At 38.7% G+C, this 27,978-nt stretch overlaps 1 protein-coding gene and 1 long non-coding RNA gene across 2 annotated transcripts; one reads left to right on the forward strand and one right to left on the reverse strand.

The window, feature by feature from the left end:
* Window positions 1–109: 109 nt before the first annotated feature.
* LOC131913633 (uncharacterized) lies at window positions 110–9,186 on the forward strand. Its single transcript, XR_009379943.1, has 3 exons — window positions 110–263; window positions 4,088–4,315; window positions 8,911–9,186. It is a non-coding gene; the product is annotated as an uncharacterized LOC131913633 (long non-coding RNA).
* LOC131913631 (calcium-activated chloride channel regulator 3A-1-like) lies at window positions 2,370–27,978 on the reverse strand. Its single transcript, XM_059266381.1, has 14 exons — window positions 27,820–27,978; window positions 26,386–26,526; window positions 24,465–24,612; window positions 24,017–24,125; window positions 21,567–21,744; window positions 15,605–15,832; window positions 13,952–14,176; window positions 11,535–11,712; window positions 10,534–10,634; window positions 8,944–9,168; window positions 8,151–8,421; window positions 4,862–5,029; window positions 4,100–4,336; window positions 2,370–2,948 (listed from the first exon to the last, which is right to left on the reverse strand). Exons 1-14 carry the CDS (start codon window positions 27,976–27,978, stop codon window positions 2,608–2,610), a joined length of 2,709 nt encoding a protein of 902 aa, XP_059122364.1. The 3' UTR covers window positions 2,370–2,607.

Genomic DNA, 27,978 nt, shown 5'->3' on the forward strand with positions numbered 1-27,978 from the left:
TGGACTAGTGGCATGAAGCCAACTAGGTAATACTATTTTTCATATGTTCTTTTGAATTTGGTTTGTGGATGTTTCATGATTTCATGTTGCTTCTTCCTTTTAGATGTTTAAAAAGTTTTTGAAATCTTGCTGTAACACAAAAAGGTCTTATAATAATAATAAAAAACAACCCAGAGCCAGATATTGAAGTGAAAGCTGAAAGATCAGAGAAGCAGAACAGCCAGCCACTAGCTTACCTCTATGAAATCCTCAGCCTCAAGAGAGTGAGTTTCTGTTACCTCATGCTTTGTATACCTTTCTGTGTCCTGCCATATTACTTCTTGGGATTAAAGGTATGTGTCACCACTGCCTGGTTCTGTTTTTCTCATGTAGCCCAGTGTGACCTTGAACTCACAGAGATCCAGATGGATCTCTGCCTCTTGAGTGATAGGATTAAAGGTGTGTGCCACCACTGCCTGACCTCTATGTCTAATTTAGTGGCTAGCTCTGTCCTCTGATCCCCAGGTAAGTTTTATTGGGGTACACAATGTATCACCGCATCTTGCCTATAAAGAAAGAACTTTCCTCTAATAAAATTTCTTTCTGAGATACTTTGCTCAGCCTTGGTACAGGGAGGAGGGGTTTGGACCTGCCTCAACTGAATGTACCAGGCTCTGCTGACTCCCCAGGGGAGACCTTGCCTTGGAGGAGGTGGGAATGGGGGATGGGTTGAGGGGAGAAGGCTGGGGGATGGGAGGAGGGAGGACAGAGGAATCCGTGGTTGATATGTAAAACGAATAGAAAATCTCTTTATAAAAAGAAAAAATTCTCTTTCTTAGGAAGATCATACCATAGCAGCACTACCAGCTTGTATTAGCTTATACATTCTATTGAGGTTTTATATGCTTTTTTGAAACTTTATGCTTTACTCAAGATTAATGTTATAAAGTATATCATTTTTAATTAAATTCTCACATTATCACACACACATGCTATTATATAGGTATTGTTGATGTGATTGGGCTATATTTGTTTTTCTTTGAGAGTATAAAATTAACTTTTTTTTTTAATTTTTATTTTGCAATACAATTCAGTTCTATGTATCAGCCACAGATTCCCTTGTTCTCCCCCCTCCTGCCCCCCTCACCTTCCCCCCAGCCCACCCCCCATTCCAATCTCCTCCAGGGCAAAGCCTTCCCCACAGACTGAGATCAACCTGGTAGACTCAGTCCAGGTAGGTCCAGTCCCCTCCTTCCAGGCCGAGCCAAGGGACCCTGCATAGGCCCCAGGTTTCAAACAGCCGACTCATGCAATGAGCACAGGACCCAGTGCCACTGCCTGGATGCCTCCCAAACAGATCAGGCCAATCAACTGTCTCACCCACTCAGAGGGCCTGATCCAGTTGGTGACCCCTCAGCCATTGGTTCATATTTCATGTGTTTCCGTTCGTTTGGCTATTTGTCTCTGTGCTTTATCCAACCTTGGTCTCAACAATTCTCGCTCATATAAACCCTCCTCATTCTCGCTAATTGGACTCCCAGAGATCCACCCGGGGCCTAGTCATGGATCTCTGCATCCAAAATTAACTTTTTAAACAAATATTTATTGGATATCACCTCTGTATCTAATTCTGCTCTAGATGCAGAGGTTACAGCAGTGAAAAACAACCCTGTTCTAATTACACATCTTGGTACTACTCTTCAGATGAGATGATGGTCCCAGGACAGAAACAGAACTTCACTGTGCTGCCCACAATTTGTTGACAAAAGCACTCTTGCTGGTCATTTCATGCCGAGGACTGATAAAACACCTTCAGTCAGCGACAACAGGCATTTGGCTTTCTGACCACTTTTGACCATTTTCTTTACACACTGCTCCCTTAGTCCCTTTGACTTCAGGTGTGTAAACAGGAAGTACTCTTCATCAGTCATGTTACATATAATTCAACTGTGAAATTGTTTGCTTTTATCTATGCACAAATCCTTTCAAGTGGCTTTATGAATTTTCATTTTGTTAATATACAAAGAGAATTTGAATCACACCATGAAAATAGAATGCATATCTTGTTTCTGGAATCAATGGAACAGTTAACGATTGAGGCCATATTAATCTTGATTTATATACAGCAAAAGAATTGGTGTGAGTTAACTCAAGGAATTTTTCAACTTTAAATATGAATTTCTATATTACAATTGTTGACTAGCAGACAGTGGGTTTAGTAAACTCATTCTTTTTTTTTTAATTAAGAAATTTTTTCATTCATTTTACACACCAATCAAAGATCCCCCTCTTCCCTCCTCCCGCCTCCCCCCCCCCCAGCCTCCCCTTCCCAACCCACTCCCCACTCCCCCACAGGAAGGCAAGGCCTCCCATGGAGAGGCACATCTAGTAGCAGCATGTCCAAGCCCTTCCCCCTGCCTTAAGGCTGTGCCAGGCGTCCCATCATAGGTAGTGGGCTCCAAAAAGCCGGTTCATGCACCAGGGATGGATTCTGATCCTACCGCCAGGGGGCCCCCCAAGCAGATCAAGCTACACAATTGTCTCGCTATGCAGAGGGCCTAGTAAACTCATTCTGAAGAAGCTCTTAGCAAGTATATACAAGATTGGATTTTAGTTCTAGTATATTTTCTAGTTTAGAATATAGTTAGAAATCACAGTTAACCCCCAAATTGTCAGACAGATTACAGAAATATTAGGGCCCAGTGCAGAAATATCGTGTTCTGGAGGAATAAACTTGACAGCCTGTGCAATGTTGGAGGTTGCTGAAGTGAGACCCGCATCACTGATGGCCTGAATTACAATGTAGAACATGGTGCTATTTCCTACTTTTAAAGTTTCTGGTTTGAATTCAAAATTTTCTTTTGCGCCAGCCTCTTTAGGTATTAGACCAGAGGTATTCACTAAAGTAGCGTTGTTAAAATTTTGGAGATCCTGAGAACGCTGACTCATTCTGATGTCGTATCTTTGCGCTGGAAAAAAGAGACATGTTCATTAGAGTTGCGAGGACGGGTCTCTGCACTGCACTGCGCCTGTGTAGGAGTTACCAGACTTGCATGCCGAGCTTCAGTGATGGAGAGCCCAGGTACTGTTTGTATCTGGTTATCTCGTCTCACTGACTTTAAAGACAAGTATATGAACAGTTATTTTAAAAAATGTACAGTTACAAAAATCACAGAAAAGATAATTCAGTATCGGTAATACCAGCCCGCCACCCAGAGTCCAGGTTTCTTTTTAGAAGGACGTAGAAAGAGCTGAACTCAGTTTTAAGTTAGAACAAGGAAAGCATAATGTTCATGTGTGGTAAAGACCGTGAGTATCTTCTGTGACTTTTTATTAAGTTGAAAGAAGGAGTAACGGGGTGGGGGTGGGGCACCCAGTGAGAGACCAGAGGACAGATGAGGATGAGCCAAAGGCACAGAAGCCGGATGAGCACTAATGACACTAATGTGCTTGGGAGTTTACTCCTCTTCACTATTCTTCTTTTAAAACTTATTTTTAGTATTTTATTATGTGTACGGGTGTTTTGCATGCATGTATGTCTATGTGCGTATCTGTTGTGAAGGAGGACAGAAGAGAGTCCCCTGGGGCTGAAGTAACAGATGGTTGGGACCTGCCTTGTGGGTGCTGGGAATTGGATCTGAGTCCCCTGGATAAACAATCATGTTCTTGTCTGCTGAACCATTTCTAAAGGAGATGGGGGGGGGGGGGGACATAAACTTAAAGATTGATTTTAAAATCTTAAGATAAAAATTCAGGAATAACTTTGGCTAATTCTAACTTTCTTGAAGTTCAGTTTTTACATTAAAAATAAATGAATAATGGCCTATAGTAGACACTCCATAAATATTATTTATAAATGAGACATTGGAAAATTTTCGGGAAAGAATGCAAATATGATTTCATTCAGAATACCTTATTTTTAATTTTTTAAAAAATAGCATTTATGCATATAACACTTATCTGCTGTGTAAGATGTTCCCCTTACAGACTCAGTTGAACAAAGAATTGCTGGGATCATTTCCTGGCAACAAGTGTTTTAAGTGTCTATACAAAAATGTAGTAACTTAATTTCTTACACATGACTCATTCTGAATACTTTAAAACTCAGCCTCCAGCTTACCTCTTCCTTTGTCGAGGACCTTGCCAGGGGCGGTCCAGGTAAGGTGAAGATGATCTCCGTTAAATTCGGCTTCCAGATCTGTGATTCTACTGGGTGGGAACACAGGAGGAGCGTGGTCACCACCAGGAGGCGCTCCAGACACAATAAAGGACCCTCCAGAGGTTAGCCTGCTGAAGTCTTCCACAGGAGCTTCTGCTTCTTGCATTTCAGGTCTAGGTGGGTTCAGTATAATTTTACCTATAAAAAACAGCCACAGATATTGTATCTCTCATATTTATCTCATGCCGATCTTAAAGCTGTTCATGGCTCATGCAGGTTGACTACAGATGTTGAAAAGTGAGAGAAAAGCTTATATATATGTATATATATATATCTTATATATATGATGTATATATCACATATATATATATAATTTTGAAATATGCTATGTTAAACTAACTTTTAACCTATCTTAACCTACTGCTATTGCATGAGTTCTTTGATGACAAGGAATCATTCAACTCCCTAGCTCTAACATTTAGCACAGGGCTTGTTCCATGACCTTGGGAAATGTATTTTGTAAATGAAACAAACTGAGGGAAACGTTAACAAAATATGTGGAAGCGTGGTCTATGCTGGGTCCACTGACACAAATATGATTTTGAATCCTAAAGATGATTACATAATTATATACTTGGGTTTCCCACATATATCATCCCTTTCAGCATTTGTTTTATATAATTTACTGAAGTAGCTAATACATTTCTTTTTAATGCTACTCACCATCTTCAATATAACCAGGTATATATAAAGACTTGCTCTGTTGTCTTAAACTTAGTCTGGCTGTGTTTTTTCTTGCCTGGACATGCACTTTTAAGCTGTATCTACCATTTCCATGATAATCTGTAAAATATCTTGTGTAGACGCCATCATTTTTAACAGTATCAGCACCTTGATAATGAAACACAATACTTAGTCATGCAGTAAATTAAAATGAAAATTGACACTTTACAAGCATTGGTGATATGAGTTTATCAGAGAGTATAGGACAGTTTAAACCCTAGATCTTAGCATTTTGGTTCAAAGCTTGGCTTGACTATGTACTAACTCTGTTGTTTTAGAAAGTATAATTTATAGTAGGCATTCAATTATCATTAGCACTTACTTTTATTTCACAATAGAAACTTGTCCAAAAAAATCTTAGAACTGACAAAGACATTTAGCAAGTAGCAGGACATAAAACCAATATAAAAAAATCAGTTTCCAACTTTTGTGCAATGACAGTATTGTGACCAATGAGGCTTATCTGAAGTGCAATTATTACTGGCTGAAAAGCCAGTAGCTTCCCCATACACCAATAATGAATATGTGGAGAATGAAACTGGGAAAACAATACTATTTATAATACCTTTAAAAATACTCAGGAATAACTTTAATCAAGGAAGTAAAAGACTTCTTTGATGAAAAATTTAAAACACTGAAGAAGGAAATTGAAAAAAGACACTACAAGTTGGAAAGACCTTTCGTACTTACACATTAGCAGAATTAATACTTTGAAAATGGCCACATAGCCAAAAGCAATCTACAGATTGATGCAATTACAATAAAAAGTCCAATGACATTCTTTACAGTAATAGAAAAAGAAAAGCAGTTATGCAATCCACATGGAAACACAGAAGACCAAGAATAGCCACATCAATCCAAAGTAAAATGAGCAAGGCTGGTGATATCACCATGTCTGGTGAGTCATGATGCAGGACCACAGTAATGAGGCAGCATAGGACTGCCATAAGAGCATACATGCAGACCAATAGAATAGAATAGAGGACCGAGCCTTAAACCCACACACGGAAACCCTGTGATTTTGACAAAGATGCCAAACATACACACTGAAGAAAGATAGCCTCTTCAACAAAGAGTACCGGGAAATTGGACAGATACATGTAGAAGGATGAAATTGGAACATTAGCTTTCATCTTGTATGAAATCAATTCTGAGTAGATCAAATACCTTAGTGTAAGATCTGAAACTTTAAACCTGTTGGAGGAGAACACTTCAGGATATAGGCATAGGCAAAAGGACTTTCTGTGAAAGATACCAATAACTTGGTAATAAAACCAAGAATTGACAAATGGCACATGAAATTTAAAAAATTCTGTATAGTAAACAACCAAATGAAGCCTGCCATATGGGAGAAAATCTTTGGTAGCTATAGATCTGACAGGATAAAGATCTAGAATGTATAGACAACTAAAAATTACCAAAATAGACAACTTAACAAATGGGCTGATGAAGTGAACCATTTTCAAAGATGAAGTACCAACATCCATTGAGAAAGATCATTGACCATATGAAGAGTGTCCAGGATCCTTAGTCAGAAGGAAAATGCAAATTAAAAATACTTTGAGATTCCATTTTTCCCTTCTCTGTCTCTCTCTGTCTCTGTCTCTGTCTCTCTGTCTCTGTCTCTCTCTCTGTCTCTGTCTCTGTCTCTCTCTCTCTGTCTCTCTCTCTCTCTCTCTCTCTGTCTCTCTCTATCTCGATACAGGGTTTCTCTGTGTAGCTTTGTGCCTTTCCTGGAACTCACTCTGTAGCCCAAGCTGGCCTCGAACTCACAGAGATCCGCCTGTCTCTGCCTCCCGAGTGTTGGTATTATAGGTATGCACCATCACCGCCCAGTTCCATTTTTCCTTTCTCATTTCATCCCAGTCAGAGTGTTTATTATTAAGAAAACACAATAAAAATGTTGGCAAAACGTGTGTGTGTGTGTGTGTGTGTGTGTGTGTGTGTGTGTGTGTGTGTGTGTAGGGAGCAGAGAAAACTTTTATACAACACATTTGGAGTTGTAAATTAGTTGAGTTCCTATGGAAATCAGTATGAAGGTACTTCAAAAAACTTAAAATTGAATGACTGGATGATCCATCCAAAGAATCTCACTTGAATGTCTGTGTTTATTGCAGCACTGTTCATAATAGCCAAGCTCCAGAATCAGCCCAGGTGGCTGTCCAAAGTTGAATGGATGAGGAAAATGTGGTACACATACACAACAGAGTGCTACACATCAGAGAGAAGAATGTTATCTGCAGGAAAATGGATACAAAGTTGAGATTGCCACATTGAGCAACAAAAATGAGATGATGCAGACAAAACTACGTATTTTCTCTAATTTCTAGATACTGGATTTTATACAGATAAATAAAATTATATACCATATCTGAAAGTAGATGTGAGACCAGGATAATGGATGGCACTAGTGGGGGAAGAGAGAGAGAGAGAGAGAGAGAGAGAGAGAGAGAGAGAGAGAGAGAGAGAGAGAGAGAAAGAGAGAGAGAGAGAGAAGGTAGATAAGGATGAATATAGTTAAAGTATGGAATATGTTTGTGTGGAAAGCCTATAAGTATGTACGATATTAAAAAGGAAGCTTACCCAAACAAAGACTATAACTAGATGGAGAAAGCATATGCAAAGCACTAACATTAGTGAAAATGGAAAACTGTACTTTAATTTCCATGGGAAGCTGCTGTGGATGATTGATTGATAAATAAAACACTGATTGACCAGTAGCCAGGCAGGAAGTATAGGCAGGACTAGCAGAGAGGAGAATTGAGAGAACAGGAAGGCAGAGAGGAGGAGATGCCAGCCTGCCGTCCAGTAAGCATCATGTAAAGGCAGCAGGTAAAGCCACGGAACATGTGGTGACATATAAATGAACAGAAATGGGCTAAATATAAGAGTAAGAGCTAGACAATGGTAGGCCTGAGCTAATGGCTGAACAGTTTAAATAATATAAGCGTCTGTATGTTTATTTTATAAGTGGGCTATGGGACTGCTAGAGCTTGGCGGGACCTGGAGAGAAAAACTCTAGCTACAGGAAGCATGAAATTGATAATAGACTTTAACCAAAATAAATGTCTAGGCTTGTTTTGTCAAGATAATCAAGTAAAATGTTTTAAAGACATCATTACTCAAATAGATTTGTAAATGTATTAATAAAGTATTGACTTCTAAGTTATAGTCATAAAATCCTATAGGAGAATTGAAATTCCATGGTGTCAACACGGGTTCTCATTACCTGCCCCGTTGTCCCAGAGCTCCACTGTGACTTGATGTCCTTTTTCAGCTTCTATAGTGGCTGTGACATTGGCTCCCAGAACAGGCAGAAATCCTTGGCTGACTCGTGCATAAACAATCATTGGGCTAGTGTACCATGCTGTGTTTTGATTCATGTGAGCAGTTGCGATTATTGGGGGCGTGGTAGGACTTCTTGCTCGGGTGGTTACCGTTACTGCTAGCGACTGAGGTTTGGCATCCTTATTGGAGAGGCTGTAAGTCCAAGTCCCTGTCTGAAAAAGTTTTCTTTAAGAGCTTTGCTAATATTTTCCTGCTACATGGGATGTACGATTATTTGGAAATATAAACAAAGTAAAACAACTTGAGGGGTACTGGCGATGCAGACTTCATGAATGCTAAGCAAGTGTCCTATTAAAAGTAAAGACTTACATTCTTAATCTGATTAATGACTTTAAATATGACTGACAAAAGAGAATGGGTAATAGAGATTTGGATGGTTAGATATTCTACTTAATTTTTTTTTTTTTTTTTTTTTGGTTTTTCGAGACAGGGTTTCTCTGTGTAGCTTTGCGCCTTTCCTGGAACTCACTTCGTAGTCCAGGCTGGCCTCGAACTCACAGAGATCCGCCTGGCTCTGCCTCCCAAGTGCTGGGATTAAAGGCGTGCGCCACCACCGCCCGGCTCTACTTAATTTTTAATGAAACATACTGTCATTGTATTAGTGCCGACAATGTGTAACATGCCTTTATCTCTTAACACAGGATGGATTAATGAAACACAGTGAAAAGACTTACTTCTGCGGTGCCTGGTATTTGAAGTCGAGCAGACTGCATATTTAATTCATCATCTTTGAAATCTGAGGTTGTGTATTTTTTTCCTTTTGGATCTTGAAGAATAATTTCTGGCTTTCGTAATGTCCAGGTGACAACAAAGAAAGTGTCATTTCCAATGGTACTATCCACAGGCACTGTACCAGTTACCTGTTTCCTCCCTGCAATATTCAAGGTTTTGCTCTCCAACTGGGACAGAAATAAAAAGCAAACACATAAAACCCATTTGTTATTTTAATTAATAGAAGTTTAATATTTAGGTAGTTCATGGTAATTTAAAATCCATATTTAAGGTTCAATTACAATGACAAAGAATTCAAATATTTTCCAAATCTCCCTCCCTCTGTCTCTGTCTCTGTCTCTGTCTCTGTCTCTCTCTCTCTCTCTCACACACACACACACACACACACACACACACACACACACACACATGTTTTACCTTCCTCACAGTGGCTGTGCTTTAAACATATTAGTGGTCTGGCTGCTAATGCTGTATCTTGGGGGGAATTCTGTTCCCCAGACAATGGCTCTGTTGCTGCCTCTAAAGGTAGTTCTAACTAAATCTATCATTCTAATAAAACTCGAGATTCAAAGGCTGGGGTGAAGACCTGTGAGCTCAGAGAATTAGAATAGCAACTGGCTAACCTTCTCTCTTTGCTGGCATCCTGGAAGTCATTCCCTTCCACAACACCCCAACTAAACCCCATGCTAAGCTCCTTCCTGCTATTTCCTGTCAATCAGTTGCTACCCCCACCTTGCTGAGGCCAGTTTAATTTTATTTAATTAGCACAAATGCAACGTATCTTTACATAGTTAACAAATGCAGCATGAAGAAATGTAACACATCTTTGCAGGCTTAAACAAATATTCCACAGACACACACACTATGTAGCCCACACTGGTCATGATCTTGTGATCCTCCTTCCTCAGCCTCTTGGGTACTGGGATTACAAGCATCCACTATCATATCCAGATCTAGTGAGTGTCTTTCTTCACAGATTCTGGAGCACAAATGCACACACATATACACACACATACACGCATGCACACACTCCTTACCTGAAAGATGTCATGTCTAAATCTTTACTGTGGGACTGAATGGTATTTTGGAATTGAGCAAATATTTTGGACTTGTATTTGAGTAACCATAGAGAAGTTTCTGTTTAGTGAGATGAATAGAAAATGGATAAAGAATGAATGAAAACAGCAGGTACTGAATGAGTTAAGAAGTCATTATGTAAAGAAGTGGAGAAAGAGGAAAGAACTTAACTTGAAGGTCAAGAAAGAGACAAAAATTAACTTTAAGATGGAGAATTGTTAACAGTTTTCCACTTCACAAACACACACACACACACACACACACACACACACACACACACACGGAAAACTGAAAATAGAAGAATGCATTTATGTCATATAAAAGAAAATTCACTAATGGTATATTTTACAATGGAAATATTTTTTATGGCAAAAAATGATTTATCAGAGAGAGAACATGTAATAGTAGTATAATAGGAATTTATTGCAACGAAAGTATTTTTACAAAGTACTAACCTGCAGAGCCTGCTGAGAGATGCTGCCACTTATAGATGAAATCCCACTGAAAGCATCCATAAGGCCAGTTATGTCTTTGTTGGCATAAAAGCGAAGCCCTCCTAAAGGGGAGTTTTAAATGGGAAAATCAAATGTCCTTTCAGTGATATATTTTAAAATCCACTTGACATTTCCTTTTTATTATTAAATTAAAAATTGCATTTGTTTTAGTGTGTGTGTGCACATGCCAGTGTGAGTGTGCATCGTGTCTGTGCATTTTCACGTGCATACATGGAAGTCAGAGGACAGCTTGTTGGAGTTACTTCTCTCCTTCCACCCTGTTGTTCCAGGGGTTGAACTCAGAGTTTGGAGGTAAAACACCTTTACTCACTGAGCTGTCTCATTGGCCTGTATGAACTAACACGCTACAAAACATGAGTTTCTAAGAATCTCAAGGATGTTGAGCACTTCTCTGAAGTTACTGGAAACTTATATTAACCAAAACTGTATTCAAAATAGGTAAGATAAAGATAAATGGAAAATGTAAGAATAAGGCAAATTTCATTTTTTTTTTATGTGAGCTCATCATCAAATATAAGTGCATTAGTCAAATTGGCCTAAGTACCCATTGGTTTTATAAAAGGTGAGTCTTACGGTTGCTCCTGAGAACCAGATGCTTATTTCTTAGTTGGGTCAAAATACACCTAGACAATTAGAGGATGACAGTTTGTAATAGAGTAAACACAGGCAAAATGCAGAAAATAATTGATGTGAGTGAAAGAGAGATTTCTTGGGTATGAAGAGTTAGGAAAGAATAGATCCCAAGGGCAAGAATTAGACTCGTGACTGCCAGAAACACACCAATCTGTGCATAGTAACTAAACTAATAAATGCCACAAAAGCCAACTGGGAGGTTCTCAAAGTAACCCAGGCAGGGAACTGTGAGTGCTGGGGTTGGGGATGACAGGAAAATAGCTTCCCAGTTTAGGAACATCTGTCCAAACCCTGCTCCAAAGTTGTACCTGTCATGGTTGACAGGCTCTCCAGTTCTCTAGCAGCGTCAGGCCCCAGAGCGATGGTGTGGATGATGGCACCACTGCTTTTGACCTCCTCAAAGCATGAACTTATCTGGTCATCTTCCCCATCTGTCAGCAATATGATCTCAGAACCGGAAGTCCTCTGGTCACTGAAAGTAATTGCCTGTGAAAAGCAGTGTGTTAATTACAGAGTGTTACTTCAGAATAAATTTAAGAACACACATTTTTTACATTCTCTTTCTGAGCTGATACATGGAAATGACTAGAACATTAGACTTCTCAGTACTTCTAATCCTCCAGATATACACATTTTGGCCACTCAGTTGAGGTAGGACAAATCTATGACAGTTGCTGGCATATAGAAGCTCCTTAATAAATAAATAAAGGTTGCTGTTCTCACTCCACTGAGTACTTGAAGACACGAGACTCCCAGACAGTTGTAGAAGGCTTCAGACTGAATGGCATTTGCAAGATCACGACCAAAGTTGGGTGAGCAAGACTGAATTATTTGTTATGTGACTTTTTAATGTAGTTTATTTAGTTACTATTAAAAAAATTTATGACTTTCCAAAAACAAAACTAAACAACTTTGGCTTATCATGAAGGAAGAAGTTGATAAATTTTCCATTATAATTGGTTTTCATAATTTTCTTACTTCTACCAAGAGTATTGGTTAAGAGTCTAGGTGGTGTTAGATACCTTGGTTTTAGGTACCTTGAGAATAAATTCTATTTTTTTAAACATGAATTATTGTATTTAGTCTTTCCTGAGACTTGCCTAAACACCACACACACATCACACTTTACAGATTGTTAGTGTAATGATCAAGTTTATAGACTCCAGAAATCAGGTTTTGAATCCTAGACTTGGCAATTGTTTTATGATCTTGAGGTAGATTTTATTATTCTAAAGTTCAGCTTCTTTTTGTGCAGAATGGTCATAGCAATATTACCCAACTCCTAAAATGATAAGGATATAAGATCATGCATCTAAAGCATTTAGTGCAGACAATAATGTAGTATACAGTCAACAATAGCTACTTTTTAATGATTCTGAAAGTGATACACTTAATGTATTTATAAGATTTCATTAAGCAAAAGATGTTTATAATACTGAATATAATTTGCCATCATCTGTTCAGCAATAAACTTTGTGACCAAAATATAAGATATAATAAAATTTACTAAGAAAAACACATACACCAATTTATACAATCATTTAAGTATGTTTCTAATATATAGTACTCATATTTTAGAACCGAATAGATATATGATAATTATTTTCATAATAGCAACCCTTTCATAAACATTTACTTATCTTACATATGTGCCACATTTAAATGAGCTAAACAGCATTAATACCCATATCATTTGGGTTCAGGAAACAGATTTTCATTATTGAGTTACGTTCCCAAGATCTTTTAGATAATTCACAGTAGAGTGAGTATCTCAGGTTTTTAAAGCCAATCTCTTTTTTGACAAATGGAAGCCACAAAGGAAGTTAAGAGAGACATGAGCTAATGGTCTGCACAGAGCAGCAGTGATGACTTTCCAAGTGGAGGAAACAGCCTTCTGTTTCAGTGACTCCATACCCGAGCATCAATACACTAGCGTGGAGCCTGACAGGGGAAGAAGACTAGACGAACACCACAACCTCTGAGCACGCTGGTCAAAAGGAACTCCGCATTTTTTTTTTAATTTTTAGATTTATTTATTTATTATGTATACAGTGTTCTGTCTGCATTATACACCTGCAGATCAGAAGAGGGCACCAGATCTCATTATGGATGGTTGTGAGCCACCATGTGGTTGCTGGGAATTGAACTCAGGACTTCTAGAAGAGCAGCCAGTGCTCTTAAACTCTGAGCCATCTCTCCAGCCTTGGAACTCTGCATTTTTAAGTTACAATCATGATTTATTTTATATCCACCTATGCTCATCGCATATTGCATGTGGAACTACCTCTCTCTGGATTTTTAAATGTAATTTAAATTAATGTGTTAATGACTTTTACCCATACTATAAAGTTGTCACTGACTTCTCTCTGCCCATGACATTATCTTTCATGCATAGAAACTCAAGTGTGAGAGTCCAGAGAAATGTGTAGCTCCTCAGTGAGGTTTTGATGATCGTTTGCCCAAGGAGATCTCACCTCATCCACTCCCCAGTGCCACTCGGCATCTCAAGATTTTATCAATGGAACAACTGGACGCTGAGAGGCTGTGGCTATAATTAATAGTTGGTGAAGCTACTTTTTTTTTTCTTCCTGAAATGCTTTGTCTCATTCAGATCAGAATGTTACTAAATGCTGAAACTCTGAGTTCATGACCCGTGTTCAAAGCTAAATGAATAGGATGGAAAGCAGTAAGTAAATAGCAAGTTGTATTAAATTTAAAAGATTACCTGAAATCCTGCTTTAATTCCACTGCAAATTGAAGTTCCACCCAAAGCTTGTTGTGGGAGATTTGCAGTGATCCTTGGGTAGTCACTGCTATTAGTTATTTCCATTAGATAATTTTGGATTTTGGCATGATCATCAAATGTGACCAATCCAACCAAAGATTTCTTTTCAACAATTTGAGTTAAATAAAGTTCTGCAGCTTGATTCATTCGAATAAGACGGTCTTCCTGTAAGAAAAGGATGGATAAACAACTGCAGAGTTTCTAAATCTTGACAGGTTAATGAAAGACAAAGTTGTCCGTGGGCCATAGAACATGGTAATAGTTAATAGACTTAAAAAATTTTTTAATTCTCATATTTTTAAAAAGTTTAAAATGTTTAAACATCAGTTGTTATGGCTGTGAAAGCCTTCAAAGTCTATGCTGTTTTATGCAACAGTTATCAATTTGGAAGTTTCAGCTGAGGAAATGATTTTTAAAGTGATAAGAAGGTGCTCATTGGAATGTGCTCATGGGACCTCTGTATTCTGCCTTCCCCCAAGTCCAGGAAACATGGCAGGAGAGGAGGTGGGAAGAAAGTAAGAGCTGGAGCCATGAATCACTGTCCTCTGGACATGATGTGGCCATCGCACTCATGAGCTCACAGAGGCTGTGGTGACCTGACAGGGTCAGGTCCATCAGCATTTCAGTGTGGATGGGGGAGGGCTCATAAGGAGCTATGGGGGCTGCTGGGGAAGGGAGTTCATATTTCTTCACAGGTAGCCACTGATAAATTGCCTATGTTTTCTATATTCAGTGAGTTATTACTATAACACCCATCAAAGTGGTAGGGATATTTGTTGAGATGGAGAGAGAAGAGACAAGACAGAGTGGTGCGGTGAATATGTTCAAAATATATTACATACATTATGAAATCATGACAAAAATATTTTACATTTTGCGTCATGGGAATGGGCCTACATGCTTGCAGTCCAAGGATCTGGGAGCCGGAGGCAGATTGAATGACACAAGATTGAGATCCGTCCTGGTGACACAGCCAACAGCAGGCCACCTATGGCTCCCAGCATGGCTGTGTCTCAAAAACAAAGAAACAAAAAACCCAAATTATTTAGTGTCCAAATGCTTGCCTAGCATGTAAAAGGCCCTGGGTTCAATTCCCAGCAAAACACACACACACACACCCACACACACACACACACACACACACACACACACACCCCACACACAATTTTTTCATGATACCATTTTTATGAGGAGTGCTTTTGATATATTCCATAAAAGTTGGATTACAAAATATCTAAAACGTAACAGTTTTGTAGAGGAAAGGCAAATAGAGTAGTAAAAGTAAAACTGGAATTATACATGGAATGATGAGATTGTAGATGTTTCCTTTTGTTGTATTTTTTCTAGGAAGAACTGACAGCTAAGGAATAAAAATGACCAATAATCTGATGAACTATAAAACAATAATTTCTTTTTTTAACTTAGTCTAGATACTTATTTAGATAAAATTATTGGGCAGATATTTATTTGAACATTAATATCTCTATATTTGAACATGAATATTTATGTACTAGAACTAAATCTAAGAATAAATTATAGTTCTATATTTAACTTAAATACTTAATTTGAGAAAGTCAGCAAAAATTGTCTTACGTTTTTCATGCTTCCAGATTTATCTAGGACCAAGCAGACTACCCGCTGTTTGGACCTCAGCAGTGAAAATTCAGGTCTGGGTGGGGCTTCTGTTCCTATCATGGGAGAGGAATTCTGAAAATCTGCAGACTTCTTGATTACATCCCACGTGCTTCTGTAATTGCACATTTTGTTTTGTAGGTTTGGGGCTTCTGTATTGTGGGTTTTTTCTGTGCAAAATTCAACCACCTGAAAAAATAATCAATTCAAACACAATATTGTAAAAACTTGTAAGGGATCACTTTCTTTTCCAAATACGAAGTTAGCTACCATGTGCATCCTGAACATGATTTGTCTGATGACAAGAGTCACTTTGTGGTCGGGCGGTGGTGGCGCACGCCTTTAATCCTAGCACTCGGGAGGGAAAGCCAGGCGGATCTGTGAGTTCGAGGCCAGCCTGGTCTACAGAGTGAGTTCCAGGACAGGCACCAAAACTACACAGAGAAACCCTGTCTCGAAAAGAGTCACTTTGTAATCGTGTTTTGCCATCCATTTTACAAGCCCCAAGTGGGAGCGAGGCGAAACTGATGGATAGCGCATGCTCCTGGGAGGTTCTTTAGGCACAGTAGAATTGCGTAGGTGAAGCATGATGACAGCTCACACAGCTCCTTGAATTAGCTTCCAGCTTTCTCTTCTAGAGTTTTGAGGATCTCAGATCTTGAATTAAGTTTAAGAAGAAAGGGTTACGTAAGGCTCGTGCTAATTTCTAACGGTCCCCAAAAATGGTACAGGAGAAATGTATGTCTCTTTTTGTCCACACTCCATCTCTCCATAGTGGGCCCAGAAACTTGAGGACAGCTACTAACAACCTCTCTCATTATCAGTGCTTATGAATTCTGACACATAAAAACAGTATACCAGAAAAATTAATAAAAGTTCAGGGAGAAAATTAGGAAACATACTTCTTTCTCCGAGTATTGAATCTAATCACTCTGGAGTGGATGTTTTTATTACTATGAAATGGATCTAACAAAATGGATGCAAACAAACAGTGCTTCACACCACGTCCAGGTGGGAGGAGATGCTTGTCACACCAGGCGCCGCTTCCTCCTACCACTCCCATTGCCACTGAGTCAAGCTTTGTGGGTACCTGTCTCTTGTCTCACCCCATTCCCCACTTGTGTTCAGCCTGGATTCTTTGCTTCTATCACAGAACTTCTTGTCCCTGGAATGGCAGAAATTTCCCCGGAGTGTCCATTCACCTGAGTGGTATTTAGAAAATAAGAGAAGACAAATTCCTCCTTTTACTTTCTTAGCGCTGTCTGCCTGAGATGTTCTGGTGAACATTAAAGCCTTTGTTGACTATGGACAGTGCTCAGCTTGGGCAGCCATGTGGCACCTGTGCTGCACATACACTGATTTTTGTCAGGTTTGGTTTTTTGCATATAATTCTTTTCATCTTCCTGCTGTGGTAGTTTATACTTACCTCTTCAAACCCTAGTTTAAAAAAACATCCCTTGGGAAGTCCTTGCTTCCAATGCAAGTGCTAAGCAGGCCCATTCATGCTTTTCTTCCCTGATCCTAGGAGACTAGGTACCTTCAGGGTGGTGTGGCCACAGACAGAAGCCACTGTCTGGCTTTCAGAAACACCGGCATTAGCTCTATATCTCTTCCTACTTCGTATTAAAATTTTCCCTTGGTATTTCTATCTTTCTCATTAAACTGAATTTTTCAAGAACAGTTCAACTTCTGGTTATTTCTTGATTTCTAGCTTCAATCACAGTGCTGGGCTTGAGATAGAAAGAATGAAGGTTAAAGGAAAGAGATGATAGGCTATTCAATATAGTTGATATAATTTGTCTCCTGGGTCTGAGTTTATGCTCTGGTATATAGTATATTTAATCTATGTTATGATAATTAGAAGTTATTGTTATTTTAAATAAGATACATGTCTAACATGCAATATTTGCCTCCAAACTGTCTTGTGTAATTAGCTTCCCTGTATATTTCAGGCATGTAGGTATTTCCTTACTATTTATGTCCCTAGTAGGCAGCAGGAGTCACCTCTTGTCATAGTTAGGGTTCCTAGCTATGAAGAGACACCATGACTACAGCAACTCTTATAAAGGAAAGATTTAATTAGGGCTGGCTTACAGTTGTAGAGGTTTAGTCCACTGTCATCATGGTGGAATATGGTGGAATGCAGGCAGACATGGTGCTGGAGAAGGAGCTGAGTGTTCTACAATCTTGATCTGAAGGCAACAGGAAGTGATCTGGCACACTGGGCATGGCTTAAGCATATATGAGACCTCAGGCCCACCTCCATGGTGACACACTTCCTCCAACCTACTCCAGCTAGGCCATATCTACTCCAGCAAAGCCACACCTCTTAATAGTGCTACTCTCTATGCACTTATGGGGGCCAATTACATTCAAACTACCACACCTCCTGATAGTCAAGTGCCTTGGTGGTGTATAATGAGGAACATGAAGTGCATGTTCTGAACATCCTTTTCAGTCACATGATTTCTTGTCTGTTTGGATATTGAATAATTTTGTTGTTCCAGTTTCAGCTGAGAAGTTCCTCAGTCATGAAGCACATCCACTTAAATTTGGGAAGTGTATGGAGAAGTAAGAGGAGCCAGGAGAGATGGCTTGGTAGTTAAAAATATTGGCTGCTCTTGCAGAGGACCTGGGTTCAATTCCCAGCACCCACATGATGATTCACAACTATCTGTAACTACAGGTCCAAGGCCTCTTCTGGCATCTGTGGGCATCAGGCACAAGCATGATACAGAAATACATTTGGGCAAAACACCTGTTCACATAGAATAAATTTTAAAAGAAAATTTCCAATCAGTATTTCTACTTGGATTTTCATCATTCCCTAGGCTCCATAAGAATTTTCAATTTCATTAGAACCTATAGATCTTTATAAACCTTTGCCTTGTAAATATTTTGTTGCTAGTAATTTGCTTCTTTTAATTAACTGATCTTGTAGTTTGGAGATATATTATTTTTATTAGTTGTTTTGAATACTTTCATAAGTTTCATGTTTTAAAATATATTTTTACCCATAGAGAAACTTTTAATAGCAAATAAATAACAGTAAATACACGGTCTTCCTGGTAGTAGAAAACATATGTGAACTAGCCATCTAAAAGAGATTAATACGCAGAATTTATGTTATCTGAGGGAATAGCTGAGCAGCAAAGTCCACAAATAATCTGTCTGAAAACCATCAGATGATACAAATAGACATTCTGAAGAGAAGATATACAAATGAATGATAGATATGTGAAAAAACTTCAACATTGTTGTCAGAAGTACAAATTATTGCCACAGTGAGATACCATCTCCCTTTTTGTTAGATGGTTATAATAAAAGAGAATATTATAAAAATATTGAAGAGAGTAGTGGAAAGATCAGCTTGCATTGCTGGTGAGGCATATGAATCAATTCAGCCAGTTCTAGGGCAAACTATAGAAGTTCCTCCAAACACTAAAATAGAAATACTAGAAGACTCAGAAATCTCACACCTGGATACATATAGGAATCAGTTTAAGGAAATCAGTGTGTTACTCCTATGTAGTTATATGCCCATGTTGGCTGTGTTAATCAAAATATAGAAATATAGCCAATATAAGTGTCCATCAATGGATGACTAGATTAATAAAATGTTATATATAATATATATCTACAATGGAATATTATATCATAAAGTGAATGAAGTACTATTATTTGTCCCACCATTCATGATCTTTGGGGCCATTGTGCTGACTGACATAAGCTAGGCATAGGAAGTCAAATATTTTACTCATATGTTGAGTCTAAGAAAAGTTGATCTGTTGTTGATTGTTTTTTACTTCTTTTTGGGAGAGGCTTGCCACCCAGCTCCCAAATAAATCACACATGGGGTCTTATTCTTAATTATGAATGTCCAGCCTTAGCTTGGCTTAGTTTCTAGCCAGCTTTCCTTAACTTAAATTATCCCAACTACCTATTATCTCAGGACTTTTCCTTTTCTCTAACTTCTGTAAATCTTACTCTTATTCCGTGGCTTGCTGTGTAGCTGGCTGGCTGGCCCTGGACTCCTCCTCCTTCTCTCTGGCTGCTCAATCTCCAATCGTCTTCTCCCAGATTTTCTCTTTCTGTATATTCTCTCTGCCTGCCAGCCCCATCTATCTTTTCTCCTGCCTCACATTGGCCGGTTCTTTATTAGACCATCAGGTGTTTTACACAGGCACAGTAACTCAGCTTCACAGAGCTAAACAAATGCAATGTAAACGAAAATAACACACCTTAAAATATTCTACTACAGTGATCTAATAGAAATAGAATCCAACATGAGTTCACTGCTGCTGTGCAGTGGGGTGGAAAGGGAGATGAAAGGGGTTGGTTAATAGGTATAAAATTTCACTTAGAGCCAGGCGGTGGTGGCGCACGCCTTTAATCCTAGCACTCGGGAGGCAGAGCCAGGCGGATCTCTGTGAGTTCGAGGCCAGCCTGGGCTACCACGTGAGTCCCAGGAAAGGCGCAAAGCTACACAGAGAAACCCTGTCTCGAAAAACCAAAAAAAAAAAAAAAAAAAAAAAAAAAAAAAAAAAAAAAATTTCACTTAGAGAGCAGGAATGAGTTCCAGTGTTCTAAGTGTGACAGTGTACACAGTGGGTGATTACAGTTAGCATAATTCTGAGTTTCAAAATAAATAGATATTAGGATATTGAACATTTGCATCCCAAAACGTGTTTGAGGTGATAAATGTGACAATTAGTTCTAGATGATTATTACATACTGTATACATCTATTGAGATATCATACTTTATCCTAGAAATTTATTATATGTCTATTGAAATTAGTTATTTTTTATCAGTTAAAAACTAGGAAAGAGAAAGATGGGCTAATCCTGAGAAAGAGCTATGTAGTTATTTTACAACTATATTATACATTGTGTATTTTAAAATCTGTTTATTTTGTATCTATTTTGTGTCAAGCTCTGTTAGTGTGTTGTTTATATTAGCCCTTATAAACCAACAACAATAGCAATGCAGATTGTATGTTTTAGTTTCCAATTAAAGATGATAGAACAAGGGGCTGAAGAGATGGCTCATCATAAAGAGCACGTACTGTGCTTGCAGAGGACTTGGGTTCAGTTCCCAGCACCCATGTGGTGGCTAACAACTAGCCATCTGTAACTCCAATACCAGGCCACTGGATGACTATGGCCTCTGTAAGCTCCAGCAATCACACACACCATGTGAACATACACACAGACATACAGATAGACACAGACACAGACAGACATAGACACAGACACCCCCCCCAGAAACATATAGACACAATTAAAAATAAATAAATCTTAAATCTGATTTATCAATTTTCCCTCAGTCACAGCTTGAAAATGATTTCTGTACTGAGACCATCTGATTCCCAAACACCCCCTATTATTCATCAGGCTATACGTTTAAAGGTATTTTAGGTCAAACAGTAGCTCAGTGAACTCTTTGTTATTATATCTATTCTGTGGTGACAATACTGTATATATTTTATAATATCAATGTTTTATAATTGTTTGGTAAGCTTTAGTGAGAAGAAAATGGAAATCTTAAAATGTGGAAAGCTCCATTTTAGATTAGAAGAGTAACATGAATAACATCCAGGAAAAAAGTAAAAACTAGGTTGTTACTCTAGACACAAGATCAAGAGACAAATGAAGAGGTACTCTATGATGGTATCATGTGGTTCCATTGGGAAGGGTACCCTGCTACATATGAAACCGAGACACAGGTTAGTAAGGAAGAGCAGGATAATTCACAGACACATTATGACATGGCCTGGAGAAAATGGCCTCGAATCAAACCTAAGAGTAATTTCCTTTCACTCTGTTTGTACACATACCATCAAGAGAAAGCCAGTTTCCATAGTTAATTTCCCTCCAAGGATTCCTTTTTTTTCCCCCAGAAAATAAATAGGAAGCACTTACAGAATCGAGATTTTGCATGAACATTATGGAGTCCGAGGCAGTCTGACGTTTGTTTGGGATAAATTTACAATTGGGTTCATACAGCCCCGTCCTTGAGTCACGTCGGCATTGCCTTTTCACGCAGCTGCCCCTCTGACATTCGTTGACCACATTCATGCCATCAATGCCAGTGGAGCATCTAGGACAGAAGAATTAGAATACTGTGGTGGTTCTGGGTGTTGTACTCGGGACTTGTGCATGCCGGGCCAGCCCTCTGCCACATCACTAATGCCTCAGTCCCCACTTTTTTTTTAATGCCTCCAATTTCAGTGCTAAAGGTCAAACCTGGTCAAATAAACACCCTAAAATCTGTCAGTGGCAACTCTTATTGGACATCACATACCACAGACTCCATTTTGACAAGAGTAGATACAGGGCTTAACCCACCCTTACCATGGATTTCAATGGAGTCAGCATTTTTCAGCCTTTGTTGTTATTTTTTAATGTTTGTGTATTCTCAGTCATTCCATTCACCTCCTTTGAGACAGAGTCTCTCCTTGGCCTGGAACTCACCAGTCAGGCTAGATTGACCGGCCAGCAAGCCCTGGGATCTTCCTTTCTCTCCCTCCCCAGTGCTGGGATTATAGACATGCATCACCATGCCAGCATTTTTGTGTGAGTTCTGGGGTCATTCTTAGTTTCTCATGCTTGTAAAGCAAGTGCTTCCTAGTCTGAGCCAGATTCCCTGTGAGAGCAGCACTTTTGGTTCACATTCCTTAAGCATTCATTGCTTACTAATGTGATCAATAAATCTATTGTCTTGGTTATTTTGAGTTAAAAAAGATAGTGATTTCTATATTACAATAATACTGTGAAGATGAAATGAACTAAGATTTACAGAAGAACTGTTTTTTGGTGGAGTGAGGTGAGTCAAATTTATGGTTAAAACTCTTTGATTTTATTGTATTCTTCACTTTACATCTTGAGCTGCACTGGAGGAGGAAGCACAAGTAATGAATTCAAACCATTTGGACTCTATGATAAAGGTAATTGCCAAGTCCCTGGCAGGGTGTGGCATAAGGCAGCAGAACAGGAAAAAAGGATTCTAGAGAGCTTCCATTTATAGGAAGAATTTCTTCCCATTTTAAACTCTGTGATATTAGTTTTATTTCAAGGATAATGGCAATGGCAGATAATATCTTCCAGGAGAGTTAGCTTTAGGGCTAGCCCCAAAGCTGAACTTACATAAGATGGCACTCGGTTTCTGGTATGCTGTAGGAGATCAGTGACACACCTCTTTTCATGTTTGGTTATAAGGAGACTCACTGATTATTCCATAGTTTATAAAGCATTTATTATTTTATAATTCTTTGTTTAGTTTTGACTTTGTGCCAGGCTCAATTCTAGGAGATTTTAAAAAAGGAATAGTCCTGTAGGATCTTAAAGTCTATTGAGAGAAAAAAAACCTTCTCCTGCACAATCAGGGCTGGCTGGTAGAAGTGTGAGAGAGGCCCACACATGCTGCCTGGGAGCTTTCCCAGCATTCCCTGTCAAACCTCCAAAGAGAGGAGCAGAAAGATCCAGAGATAGTTTTGTGGTGGGGACGTGGGTGTAGGAGAGAGCGTTGAGACCAGCCCAGCCTGTGTGCTGGCTCCAGGCAGCTCCACAGACCACATACCACAAAGAGGAAAGGAGTAAGTGTTTTCTAGAACGCCACTTCATCTGACAGACGTTCTTCCAAAGATTGACTGCCTCCTGACATCTGTTTCTGTTTTTCTCAGTACTTTTTCAACATTCTGTTTGTTACTTTCAGTTTGAAGGCTTAAACACTTTACAAGTTTATATACAGAGTTTGGCTACATTTACCCCAGAATTCCATTTCTTAAAAAAATCAACTTACTCACTCATCCCCATGAGAAATATGAATTTTCAGTAATTTAGAAGTAAAATATATTAATCACAAAGCCCTATATCAACTTAATTGGTTTCCCTGAAGCAGATGGACCCTAAAATGTTTTGAAACTCAAGACTAAGGGATGCATAGAGTGGAGATAGAAGTGGGCCATAAGAGAAGGCAGAGGAAGAGGAAGAAACAGATGTCACATGTCTTCTCTCTATGCAGAATTAGTGTAAAACACATGTGAAGAAATGAAAGTGTAAAACAATACTGAAAATGTATATAGGCTTGAGTTGCAATTTGTTGATGTCTGTGGATTTACCTAGTTCATTTTTCTGCTACCAATAAATAATGTTTTTAAAATTCCAGTGAGTATTGAAATAGGTCTCAGTACCTGCCTATCTCCATCCCAAGATGGGAACACAAGGATTAGTTGGATATGTATTAACACATAATGGTGCACCTGAATATTGTGGTTAGCTGTCTGAACACCTGCCCACTTGGGCTGCCCAGTACAGAGAGCTGAAACTATAGGCAAGAAGATGTAGAATCAGTTTAATTTATACTGTGATACCTTGTTGCTTCAAGAGTGTTCTTTCCGGACATGTAGAAGGGCCGATCTGTGTTATACTCATTAAATACTCCCCACCGGAGATGGGCCCACTCATGGACAAAGACTCTGCCTGAAAGAGAAAATTGTCATCTATAAAGCTGTAGTTACAATATTTGAACACAGTTTCCCTTTATATTCAGTCATTTTGTCCATTTGCAAAATTGAAATTGTTACAAACTTTAGAAATTTATACTTTTTAATAGCTCAAAAATTCAAATATGCTAGTTACAACAAGTGACCCATTACTTATAAGTTTGAATGCACAGATATGTGGAATGTAACTACCATATTTTTAAACAAAGGTATTACTTAATGTTTACTTTTCTTAAAGTCTTAGAAATCCACATTAATAGTGATGGTTTGCTTTTCCCCAGTAGAAATAAGAAGTACAATATATATATATTTCTACCTCGGGGTCCATACATAGGCAAATTATCAGTCAGTAAAAAGTTTGGAGTAAAATGTATGTACTGTCCTCTGTCTCCACATTGTCCGTATTGAAGTGTGTAGGGATCATCTCTATTTTTCAGATAAGGATCAGCAACTATGACATCTGCCTAAAATGCAGAAGAACAAACCCAGTCAGATTACAAGAGTGTTAGAAATGAGATTTTACAAAAAAGAACTGTTTCATCTAAACTGATAAAAGTTGAGGCCCAGTAGAGGGCTCAGTGTGTGTGATGATATTTTATTTGTGCTGAAATGTGGTGATATTTTATTTGTATGTTAATAAATAAAGTTTGCCTGGAGATCAGAGGAAATAGCAAGCCATTAACACAAGTCAGGCAGGGATAGCACACTCCCTTAATCTGATCACTTGGCAGGTAGGGTCTCTGGTATTCAAGGACACACTAGGGAACAGTCAAGCGTGGTGACACATGCCTTTAATCCCAGTAACAACCAAAGAAACCTGGGGGTCTGTAGAGACAGGCAGTGACAAGGAAGTGAGGTAGCTGGGCTAAGAGCCAATGAGAGGGCAGAACTGCAAGGCAATAAAGGCACGGGTAGACAGGAAGTAGCTCACTTTTTTGGAAGATGCAGAGATGGGAAGTGGAAAGTTGAGTCAAGAGATGCCAGGCCGCCATCCAGGGAGCAGCTTGTAATAGCACACAGGTAAAGCCAAGGAACATGTGGTGACATATAGGTGAACAGAAATGGGCAAAGTTTAAGTGAAAGAGCTAGTCAGTAGTTAGCCTGAGCTAATGGCTGAGCAGTTTTAATTAATAGAAGCCTCTGTGTGTTTACTTGGGGGACATGAGTGGGAAAGTTGTGTCCTGACTGCAGGCGGGGACATAGCAAAACTTCAGTTACATCAGTGGGTTAAGTGCTTTCTGTTTATGAACAAGGACCAGAGTTCAGTCCCAACACCCACTTAAAAGCTGGGTATGGTAACCCATGTCTGTAACCCCAGTAGTGAGGTGGTAGAGACAGGCAGACCACTAGAGACTGTTTTCCAGTCAGTCTAGCCAAATTGGTGACTCTCAGATTCAGTAACACACCCTGTCTCAAAAAATAAAAGGTCAAAAGCAAATAGAGGAAGACACCAAATATTGACCTCTGACTCCTACCTGAGCATGTGCACATACACACACACCCTACGTACTGTGGTTAGAATTTTAAATGGTCTTGTAGTAAAAAACCCAGAGCCAGATATCAGGGTGAAAGCTGAGAGATCAGAGAAACAATTCAAGCCACAGCCAACCTCACCTCGCCAACCTTCAGCCAATCTTGTTTTCTCAGACTGAAAGCCTCTGAGTCCTCACTGAATCTCAGCTGAACTGTCTTTTCCTTACCTCCTCATGCCTTATATACCTTTCTCTGCCTGTTCATGTCACTTCCTGGGATTTAAGGCGTGTGTTTCCCAGTACTGGGTTTAAGGGTGTGTGCCACCACTGCCTGACCTCTATGTCTAATCTAGTGGCTGGCTCTGTTCTCTGATCCTCAGGCAAGTTGATTAGGGTACACAATATATCACCACAACACACACACATACACACACACACAAACACATACACTGTATATGTATATATATAAATATACATATATACACACAACATACACATACTACACACTACACACACATGCACATACATAGCATGCACACTACACACACACACACACACAGAGGCAGGTGTATATCCCCACATACATATGCCCAAAGTTGTGGACATGTATACGTAGTTCACACACAGGTATACACACATACACAAACAACAAAAGAAAAGTTATATTGCTAATTACTCACTTAATGATTAATAATTATCAAACTTTTTAAGTATTCACTTGGAAAAGGCACAAGAAACAATTTAGGGGCTGGATGTGACACTTACTTTGTCATATGATTCTCGTTTTGGCATTAAATACTCCGATTTTGACTTCCAGGTCATTGGGACTAAAATGCTTACTTTCCTGAAATAAAATCTTCCTTTGCTGGCTTCAAACAGGTAAGCAGAGGCTTGAGTTACCATTTCCTGACAAAATTAAAAGTGCATTGTTGTATGAAATTCAAAACAAAGTGAGCATGAACATCAGTACCTAAACCAGAAGAGACAAAGGAGGGCTCCTCTGCCTTGAACATGTTTGCACAGGGTAACTGAAGAAATGGGATACGTTTACTGCATCTCTCCAATCTGTCAACGCACTTCCATATGCCCAAAGTAAACTCTGATTGTCACTTGCCCACCCCTCCAGTTGGTGGTTAGGGTGGGGATGGGAATGAATTCTCTGGTGAATTATGAAAGTGATTATGATCAGAAGTCTGAAGGCAAGTTTATTTAAGCAGTTTTCTTAAAATTGGGTTGTTTAAACAAACTGGGAGATTAAGGTCTGGCAACATTCGTATTTGATGTTAATTAGAATTGTTTTTTGTTTTATTTGCAGTTATCACCTAAGTGGATTGTATACATGAAAGACCAGACTCTAAAAACATAGTTTTTGAAAGCTTTATATACAAATATGAATCTATATAACTCCCCTCCTTATTACCCCCATCTCCTCCCATAACCTTGACTCTCCTTATCAAATTCATGACCTCATCTTTAATTATCATTGTTATATATACATATACATTTCTACATATACATCTGTATATATAGCCTACTGAGTCATTCTAGCATTGCCCAAGTGCTAATAATAAAGATAAATAAGACTGTTTTTTTCAGCTTGCTACTTGCTATGATCCAACAAACCAATCCATTTATAGAGGAATAAAACCCTGTGATCCTAACCATATGGAGATTTTGAGATGATATAAGAATAAAGTAAAAAAAAAAGAATAAAGTACATATTACACAAATGGTTTTATTATACAAATGCAATTAGAAATAAATCAACTTCAAACATGTCTAAGGTTTTCTTTAAGGTAAGATAGATAAGAATTTTAGGTTATCCAAAGTTGAGCATGTGGGAGCAACTGGAGAAATGTATCAGACAATAAACTGCTAGAGTTTAAGTGTACATTTGCTGTATAGATTTTGAAAAAGCAACATCATTAAGATAAAATATGAGAACATTTCTCCACTTGCTCTAAAGTCTTTTACCATAAGTTTAGTTAATAACTTATTAAGAGCTTGAACAGTAGTTTTAATGTATAATAAAAATACAAAGCTAAGCATCTTGACTTGTAGATTATACTGCAGACGTGATAAGTGCAATCAAAGCAGTTTTGGGAGGGTATAACTCTCTCTCTTTCTCTGTGTGTTTAAATACCTAGGTAAAAAGAATTATTGACATGCTAATAACACAGATAATGAAACCCTTTTTACCTTTATGCTTTGGATGAGTCTTTCATCTTCTGGCACACTGGGGTTGATTGCAATGACCACACCCTCATATCCATTGTTGTTCAGGTGGACCATGGAGCTTTTCACCTCCTGCAAGAGATGCAGGCTGAGGAACAGAAGGACCTTCAGACCTGGCACCAT

The sequence above is a fragment of the Peromyscus eremicus genome, chromosome 6 (genome assembly GCF_949786415.1).
Source record: "Peromyscus eremicus chromosome 6, PerEre_H2_v1, whole genome shotgun sequence".
NCBI classification, from domain to species: domain Eukaryota; kingdom Metazoa; phylum Chordata; class Mammalia; order Rodentia; family Cricetidae; genus Peromyscus; species Peromyscus eremicus.